The sequence below is a fragment of the Strix aluco genome, chromosome 30, assembly GCF_031877795.1.
Source record: "Strix aluco isolate bStrAlu1 chromosome 30, bStrAlu1.hap1, whole genome shotgun sequence".
NCBI classification, from domain to species: Eukaryota; Metazoa; Chordata; class Aves; order Strigiformes; family Strigidae; genus Strix; species Strix aluco.
This window is the reverse complement of record NC_133960.1, coordinates 1763661-1772630: the sequence shown is the minus strand read 5'-3', so window position 1 is coordinate 1772630 and position 8970 is coordinate 1763661. Positions and strand designations below refer to the sequence as shown.

The 8970-nt window shown below is 60.0% G+C and overlaps 2 protein-coding genes across 2 annotated transcripts; both read left to right on the top strand.

Moving 5' to 3' along the window:
- Positions 1 to 366, top strand: LOC141916821 (feather keratin 3-like). Its single transcript, XM_074809623.1, has one exon. The coding sequence runs from the start codon at positions 1 to 3 to the stop codon at positions 364 to 366; it is 366 nt and encodes a 121-aa protein (XP_074665724.1).
- A 4671-nt stretch (positions 367 to 5037) lies between these two features.
- LOC141916815 (feather keratin 3-like) lies at positions 5038 to 5403 on the top strand. Its single transcript, XM_074809618.1, has one exon. It carries the CDS (start codon positions 5038 to 5040, stop codon positions 5401 to 5403), a length of 366 nt encoding a protein of 121 aa, XP_074665719.1.
- Positions 5404 to 8970: the final 3567 nt, after the last annotated feature.

Genomic DNA, 8970 nt, shown 5'->3' with positions numbered 1-8970 from the left:
ATGTCTTGCTACGACCTGTGCCCACCAAAAACCGGCGTCGCCGTGCCCCAGCCCATCGCTGAGAGCTGCAACGAGCTGTGCGCCCGGCAGTGCCCCGACTCGTCGGCCTTCATCCAGCCGCCCCCCGTCGTCGTCACCTTCCCCGGCCCCATCCTCAGCTCCTTCCCCCAGCAAGCCGTGGTGGGCTCCTCCGGAGCACCCGCCTTTGGGGGCTCCCTGGGGCTGGGGGGCCTCTACGGTGCCGGGGCCACGCAGGGCTCAGGGGGCCTCTGCACCTTTGGCAGACCCTACGCTTCTCCCGCCTGCAGCCCTTGCGCCCTGCCCCGCTACAGCAGGAAGCTCTGGGACAACTGTGGGCCCTGCTAGACTGAGCCCCAGAAAACCCAGAGACCCTGGGCCATCTCAGCCTCACTTCTCCTCTCCTTGTCCCTCCCTTCTTCTCTCTCCATGCTGCCTCTCCTCCTCCTTGCTCCTGCCCGTCCCCAGAGGCACGAAGCCACCATCCACCCACAGGGCACTTGCTTGTCTCTCCAACAGCCACTGCCTGGCAGAAGCCTGAAGGAACAGCTCTCTTGAAGCCCACAGGGACAACCTGCCTGCCTGTGCCTTATGTGTCTTTCTCCACTGGTTGTTTGCTGCACTTACAATAAAAGAATCCTGCATCTACCCCTCTCTCTTTGTTTTTCGTTTCACCGAGCCACGTGGTTTGCAGGGCTCCCTCGCCCTGCATGTGACCCCGCCCATCTGGGCCAGGGCAGTCTCTCTGTCCCAGCAGATCCAGGCTGAGCTGCCTTTGGGGAGACCCCACAGCCGTGGCAGCTCTGTCCACATAAGGTCCCACAGCTGAGCTCAAAGGGCCCTGCCTGAACAGACAGATCTGCTGCCTGCAGCACCTGAAGCCCTTGGGCATTTGCAGACCTCAAGCTTCCCTGGGCATGAGTGTGACTGCCCCAGGGGCTGTGAGCCACCCAGGGGCAATGCGTGTTGTGACTCCACCCCCTTCGTGCCTCCACAGCTCTGTCTGAGCCCCTGCGGGAGAAAGCAATGGGGACGCTTCCCTTTCCTCTTCCCTATCCCGTTCCCTTTCCTCTCCTCTTTCTTCTTCTTCTTTCCCTTTCTTTCTTCTTCTTCTTCTTTTTATTCTCCTTCACAGTCCACTTCCCTTTCCCCATCTTCTCGCCTGTCCTTCTGCTGTACTCTCTTATCCTTCACCTTCGCTTTCCCCATCCTTTTCTCCTTCCCCTTCTCACCCCCAACACAGGCCAACTCTGCCACAGACAGAAAATGACAGAAATAACTGCCTGATTCCTGGGGCAGGAGCCTTTGCAGGGCATCTTGTCATGCTGCCACCTCAGCAGGGTCACCCAGAGCCGGCTGCCCAGCACTGTGTCCACACAACTTTGTCTCCAAGAACAGAAATGCCACAACCTCCTGAGACAACCTGTGCCCGCGCTCGGTCACCCTCACAGTGCCAAAAGAGTTTTGCGCTTTTCAGGCAGAGCCTCCTGTGTTTCAGCTGGTGCCCATTGCCTCTTGTCCTGGCACTGGACGCCTCTGACAAGAGCCTGGACGCATCTTCTTGATGCCTTCCCTTCAGGCATCTGTGCACATTGATAAGAAACCCCCGGTCCTCCTCGGAGACAGGAGGAACAGTTGCAGAACTCTGAGACTCTCCCCGGGAGAGAGCTGCTCCCTGTCCCTTCATCATTGTTGTGGTTTAACCCCAGCTGGCACCTAAAGAGCCCAGAGCAGCTCGCTCACTCCTCCGCTGCTGGGATGGGTGAGTGAATCGGAGGGCTAAAAGTGAGAAAACTGGTGTGTCGGGATAAAGAGAGTTTAAGAAGTAAAGGAAAAGCCTTGCATGCCTGTCAAGCAAATAAGGAATTCATTTTCTACTTGGCATTAGCGGCAGGTGTTCAGCCATCTCCAGGACAGCAGGGCGGCCACACTGGCAACGGTTACGTGAGAGACAAATGCCATCACTCCCAAGATCCTCCTTCCTTCTTCTTCCCCCAGCTTTCTGTTGCTGAGCATGATGTCCTATGTCATGGAATATTGACGGTCATTTCCCAGGTGTGAGGTTAAACAGTAACTCTCATCCAGCCTCCTCTGTGCAGATGCCTGAAGATTCTCCTGTGCTTCTGCAGAGCACTGGAACCTTGTAGAGTTGATGCTGCTCCTGGGCTCAGAAGATGAAGTGATGGAGCACTGAATGCACCTACCCTGCTCCCTGCCCTCTGCCCTTTCCCCAGCTCCTGCAAGTCCCACCACAAGGCTCTCTTTCCCCTGCCTGCTGCCTGCGTCCTCCCTCCCTCTCCTAGCACTTCCCACCCTCACCTCCCTTGGGCATCTAGAACCCAGCATTTACCCTCCCACAGCTGCTGGGCACCTACCCCCGGGGTTTCCCAAGCTTGGCACAATGAGGGAGTGAGACATGACTTGGATGCAGGAAAACTTTATTGTGCCCAGAGGGGCAAGACAGGCTGTCAGGCAGACCGTGGGCAAGATCAGAGAGGCTGGTTACCACGTATTGTGGGAGGCAGAGAAATCTTCTCCAGAGCATGGCTTTCCACTCCAGATGCCCCCTTGGTGCAGCATTCCAGATCCTGAGGACTTGGCCCTGCAGCCTCACAGAGAGCCCTTCAAGTCCACGTCCTGCCCCATCCAACAGCTGGGAGGAGAAAGGAGGGGAGGGGAGCAGAAGGCAGGAAACGGGGGCAGGAATGGGCCGAGGGTGTGTGGCAGAGTCAGCTACCCAGGCGTTGGCTGGGGCTGCTCAGCACTGGTCAGTGCCTCGTGCCCACCATCTCAGCCCTGCATGGGGGTGGTGTTGGTGTTTGGGCTGGGGCCAGCGCCTGGGGCTGGGCTGCGTCTAGCAGGGCCCACAGGTGTCCCAGAGCTTCCTGCTGTAGCGGGGCAGGGCGCAAGGGCTGCAGGCGGGAGAAGCGTAGGGTCTGCCAAAGGTGCAGAGGCCCCCTGAGCCCAGCGTGGCCCCGGCGCCATAGAGGCCCCCCAGCCCCAGGGAGCCCCCAAAGGCGGGTGCTCCGGAGGAGCCCACCACGGCTTGCTGGGGGAAGGAGCTGAGGATGGGGCCGGGGAAGGTGACGACGACGGGGGGCGGCTGGATGAAGGCCGACGAGTCGGGGCACTGCCGGGCGCACAGCTCGTTGCAGCTCTCAGCGATGGGCTGGGGGACGGCGACGCCAGTTTTTGGTGGGCACAGGTCGTAGCAAGACATCTTTGTGTGAGAGAGCTGAGCCTGAAACACACAGCACCAACAACACATGTCGTGAATGCAGATGAGATACCCTAGCTGTGCAGTGCCCTCTTCCCAGGGACCCTGAAGCTGGAAAGGCCATAGCAACCACCATGACCTCAGTGCCCACCGCTTGCCCTTAGCCCAAACAGCCCCCCTCAGTGCCCTCATCTCTACAGACCGAGGGCACACAAAGACTCCCCGAGAGCCTGGCTCTGCGAGTCACGGCCACGGGGATCCCTCCTCCTCTCGCTGTGGCTCAGCCCGCCCTGGCCGTCCAAGGCAGCTGCCACACGCCTGCTGCCCTCACAGCTCTCCTGGCCAGGGAGGCCCAAAGCTGGTCCCTGCCACAGGAGGCAGAGACACACAGGCACCCACCTTCCCTTTTCCTGAGCAGAGCGAGGCAGGAGCGATGGATGCCAGTGCTCACTGAGGGCAGAGCTTTTATGCCATGTGGCGAGTGAGGGGAGGAGCTGCTGAGTTGGGAGCAAGTGGCCTGTGACGGACGAGCCCTTGGTTCCTCCTTGTGTGGCACAGGGCTGTTGTGCTGACGCCGCTTCCTCAGTAGCCCCAACCTGCTCTATCAGCCCCTGCAATTACCCTGCTCGGGCGCTTGCCAGCTGCCATCTCACGGGCCAAATTAGCCCCGGTGTCTTTTCATTATCTCGGTGTGTAAGAGGGCACGCAGCGTGACAAAGGCTGACTGCAAGCGCCCTGCGTGCCAGAGCTCTTGCCCAAGGGCTTGGTCTCGGGGTGGATGCATGCCATCTTTGCATAGCCACTGGGAGGGTCAGGGTCCTGGCATTGACCAAGAAGGCACCTCGCAAATGCCTCCCGCATACCGGTGACCGCATGACATACGCCGTGTGGCTGTAATCTACAGAGGCGCGAGGTTACGAAATGGCACAGCAAAGGCACTCCTCTGCGGCACTGCCTGCTCAGCACGATGCATCACTCGCCAGTCCAACAGAGCCAGCCTCCCTCTGCCTGCATGCGTTGGTCATCGACCTCAGCCAGTCTGGGGCAGAAAGACCCCTCATGCTCTTCCCTCCTGAGCTGCATGGTGCAAGAATCACAGATCCCCTCCTGATCCCACACGGCACAAGCTCGTGCCAGCCCTGCCCGAGCCCCACCAGCCCATCACAGATGTCCTGGGAGCCCCATTGCTCGTGGCCAGGGCTGAGCAGGGGCTTCCCTCGGCGTGCTGGGGAGCTGGGAGTCCTGTCTGAAGGCTCAGCTGCAGCTGCCCCTGGTGGGAATAGCCCCGCTGGGCTCGGGGACGACTCTCCTCCCAGCAGAGCCCGGCTGCGGGTACAGAGCAGAGATGTCTTCCCAGGGCAGAGCACAGGGCAGGCAGGAGCTACAGAAGCACGGCCCTCTCCTGCCGTGCGCAGCCCCCAGCAGGGAGATGCTGCTGCCACAGCAGAAAGAGCAGGAAAGGCTCTGAGGCATCGTGTGCTACTGTGGCGAGGGGATGCTGACTCAGGGAGGGCCAGTAGCTGGACAGCGCCGTTGTCACCATTGTCATCGGCAGGAGGAGTGTCGCCTCTGCACATTGGCCCACGGGGTGCTGAGCAATGGCGGGGATGGTATAAAAGCTCTGCCTCTGCCAGGCTCTCCCATCCTCTGCTCTGGCTGCCTTCTCCTTGGGGAACAAGGTAAGTCCGGGAGCGCTTCTCCTCCTCGACCCCTGAGCCAGTCCCTCCACCTCAGGCGCTCCCCTCTACTGCACTCTTGCTATCTCTGTTCTCTTGCAGAGCACCATCCAAACCCACACAAAGATGTCTTGCTACGACCTGTGCCCACCAAAAACCGGCATCGCCGTCCCCCAGCCCATCGCTGAGAGCTGCAACGAGCTGTGCGCCCGGCAGTGCCCCGACTCGTCGGCCTTCATCCAGCCGCCCCCCGTCGTCGTCACCTTCCCCGGCCCCATCCTCAGCTCCTTCCCCCAGCAAGCCGTGGTGGGCTCCTCCGGAGCACCCGCCTTTGGGGGCTCCCTGGGGCTGGGGGGCCTCTACGGTGCCGGGGCCACGCAGGGCTCAGGGGGCCTCTGCACCTTTGGCAGACCCTACGCTTCTCCCGCCTGCAGCCCTTGCGCCCTGCCCCGCTACAGCAGGAAGCTCTGGGACAACTGTGGGCCCTGCTAGACTGAGCCCCAGAAAACCCAGAGACCCTGGGCCATCTCAGCCTCACTTCTCCTCTCCTTGTCCCTCCCTTCTTCTCTCTCCATGCTGCCTCTCCTCCTCCTTGCTCCTGCCCGTCCCCAGAGGCACGAAGCCACCATCCACCCACAGGGCACTTGCTTGTCTCTCCAACAGCCACTGCCTGGCAGAAGCCTGAAGGAACAGCTCTCTTGAAGCCCACAGGGACAACCTGCCTGCCTGTGCCTTATGTGTCTTTCTCCACTGGTTGTTTGCTGCACTTACAATAAAAGAATCCTGCATCTAACCCCTCTCTCTTTGTTTTTCGTTTCACCGAGCCACGTGGTTTGCAGGGCTCCCTCGCCCTGCATGTGACCCCGCCCATCTGGGCCAGGGCAGTCTCTCTGTCCCAGCAGATCCAGGCTGAGCTGCTTTGGGGAGACCCCACAGCCGTGGCAGCTCTGTCCACATAAGGTCCCACAGCTGAGCTCAAAGGGCCCTGCCTGAACAGACAGATCTGCTGCCTGCAGCACCTGAAGCCCTTGGGCATTTGCAGACCTCAAGCTTCCCTGGGCATGAGTGTGACTGCCCCAGGGGCTGTGAGCCACCCAGGGGCAATGCGTGTTGTGACTCCACCCCCTTCGTGCCTCCACAGCTCTGTCTGAGCCCCTGCGGGAGAAAGCAATGGGGACGCTTCCCTTTCCTCTTCCCTATCCCGTTCCCTTTCCTCTCCTCTTTCTTCTTCTTCTTTCCCTTTCTTTCTTCTTCTTCTTCTTTTTATTCTCCTTCACAGTCCACTTCCCTTTCCCCATCTTCTCGCCTGTCCTTCTGCTGTACTCTCTTATCCTTCACCTTCGCTTTCCCCATCCTTTTCTCCTTCCCCTTCTCACCCCCAACACAGGCCAACTCTGCCACAGACAGAAAATGACAGAAATAACTGCCTGATTCCTGGGGCAGGAGCCTTTGCAGGGCATCTTGTCATGCTGCCACCTCAGCAGGGTCACCCAGAGCCGGCTGCCCAGCACTGTGTCCACACAACTTTGTCTCCAAGAACAGAAATGCCACAACCTCCTGAGACAACCTGTGCCCGCGCTCGGTCACCCTCACAGTGCCAAAAGAGTTTGCGCTTTTCAGGCAGAGCCTCCTGTGTTTCAGCTGGTGCCCATTGCCTCTTGTCCTGGCACTGGACGCCTCTGACAAGAGCCTGGACGCATCTTCTTGATGCCTTCCCTTCAGGCATCTGTGCACATTGATAAGAAACCCCCGGTCCTCCTCGGAGACAGGAGGAACAGTTGCAGAACTCTGAGACTCTCCCCGGGAGAGAGCTGCTCCCTGTCCCTTCATCATTGTTGTGGTTTAACCCAGCTGGCACCTAAAGAGCCCAGAGCAGCTCGCTCACTCCTCCGCTGCTGGGATGGGTGAGTGAATCGGAGGGCTAAAAGTGAGAAAACTGGTGTGTCGGGATAAAGAGAGCTTAAGAAGTAAAGGAAAAGCCTTGCATGCCTGTCAAGCAAATAAGGAATTCATTTTCTACTTGGCATTAGCGGCAGGTGTTCAGCCATCTCCAGGACAGCAGGGCGGCCACACTGGCAACGGTTACGTGAGAGACAAATGCCATCACTCCCAAGATCCTCCTTCCTTCTTCTTCCCCCAGCTTTCTGTTGCTGAGCATGATGTCCTATGTCATGGAATATTGACGGTCATTTCCCAGGTGTGAGGTTAAACAGTAACTCTCATCCAGCCTCCTCTGTGCAGATGCCTGAAGATTCTCCTGTGCTTCTGCAGAGCACTGGAACCTTGTAGAGTTGATGCTGCTCCTGGGCTCAGAAGATGAAGTGATGGAGCACTGAATGCACCTACCCTGCTCCCTGCCCTCTGCCCTTTCCCCAGCTCCTGCAAGTCCCACCACAAGGCTCTCTTTCCCTGCCTGCTGCCTGCGTCCTCCCTCCCTCTCCTAGCACTTCCCACCCTCACCTCCCTTGGGCATCTAGAACCCAGCATTTACCCTCCCACAGCTGCTGGGCACCTACCCCCCGGGTTTCCCAAGCTTGGCACAATGAGGGAGTGAGACATGACTTGGATGCAGGAAAACTTTATTGTGCCCAGAGGGGCAAGACAGGCTGTCAGGCAGACCGTGGGCAAGATCAGAGAGGCTGGTTACCACGTATTGTGGGAGGCAGAGAAATCTTCTCCAGAGCATGGCTTTCCACTCCAGAATGCCCCCTTGGTGCAGCATTCCAGATCCTGAGGACTTGCCCTGCAGCCTCACAGAGCCCTTCAAGTCCACGTCCTGCCCCATCCAACAGCTGGGAGGAGAAAGGAGGGGAGGGGAGCAGAAGGCAGGAAACGGGGGCAGGAATGGGCCGAGGGTGTGTGGCAGAGTCAGCTACCCAGGCGTTGGCTGGGGCTGCTCAGCACTGGTCAGTGCCTCGTGCCCACCATCTCAGCCCTGCATGGGGTGGTGTTGGTGTTTGGGCTGGGGCCAGCGCCTGGGGCTGGGCTGCGTCTAGCAGGGCCCACAGGTGTCCCAGAGCTTCCTGCTGTAGCGGGGCAGGGCGCAAGGGCTGCAGGCGGGAGAAGCGTAGGGTCTGCCAAAGGTGCAGAGGCCCCCTGAGCCCAGCGTGGCCCCGGCGCCATAGAGGCCCCCCCAGCCCCAGGGAGCCCCCAAAGGCGGGTGCTCCGGAGGAGCCCACCACGGCTTGCTGGGGGAAGGAGCTGAGGATGGGGCCGGGGAAGGTGACGACGACGGGGGGCGCTGGATGAAGGCCGACGAGTCGGGGCACTGCCGGGCGCACAGCTCGTTGCAGCTCTCAGCGATGGGCTGGGGGACGGCGACGCCAGTTTTTGGTGGGCACAGGTCGTAGCAAGACATCTTTGTGTGAGAGAGCTGAGCCTGAAACACACAGCACCAACAACACATGTCGTGAATGCAGATGAGATACCCTAGCTGTGCAGTGCCCTCTTCCACCCTCTTCCCAGGGCTGCCCTGAAGCTGGAAAGGCCATAGCAACCACCATGACCTCAGTGCCCACCCGCTTGCCCTTAGCCCAAACAGCCCCCCTCAGTGCCCTCATCTCTACAGACCGAGGGCACACAAAGACTCCCCGAGAGCCTGGCTCTGCGAGTCACGGCCACGGGGATCCCTCCTCCTCTCGCTGTGGCTCAGCCCGCCCTGGCCGTCCAAGGCAGCTGCCACACGCCTGCTGCCCTCACAGCTCTCCTGGCCAGGGAGGCCCAAAGCTGGTCCCTGCCACAGGAGGCAGAGACACACAGGCACCCACCTTCCCTTTTCCTGAGCAGAGCGAGGCAGGAGCGATGGATGCCAGTGCTCACTGAGGGCAGAGCTTTTATGCCATGTGGCGAGTGAGGGGAGGAGCTGCTGAGTTGGGAGCAAGTGGCCTGTGACGGACGAGCCCTTGGTTCCTCCTTGTGTGGCACAGGGCTGTTGTGCTGACGCCGCTTCCTCAGTAGCCCCAACCTGCTCTATCAGCCCCTGCAATTACCCTGCTCGGGCGCTTGCCAGCTGCCATCTCACGGCCAAATTAGCCCCGGTGTCTTTTCATTATCTCGGTA

Bases quoted from the DNA above. Each gene is read 5' to 3' on its own strand.
- LOC141916821 (XM_074809623.1), top strand. From the start codon at position 1: ATGTCTTGCTACGACCTGTGCCCACCAAAAACCGGCGTCGCCGTGCCC.
- LOC141916815 (XM_074809618.1), top strand. From the start codon at position 5,038: ATGTCTTGCTACGACCTGTGCCCACCAAAAACCGGCATCGCCGTCCCC.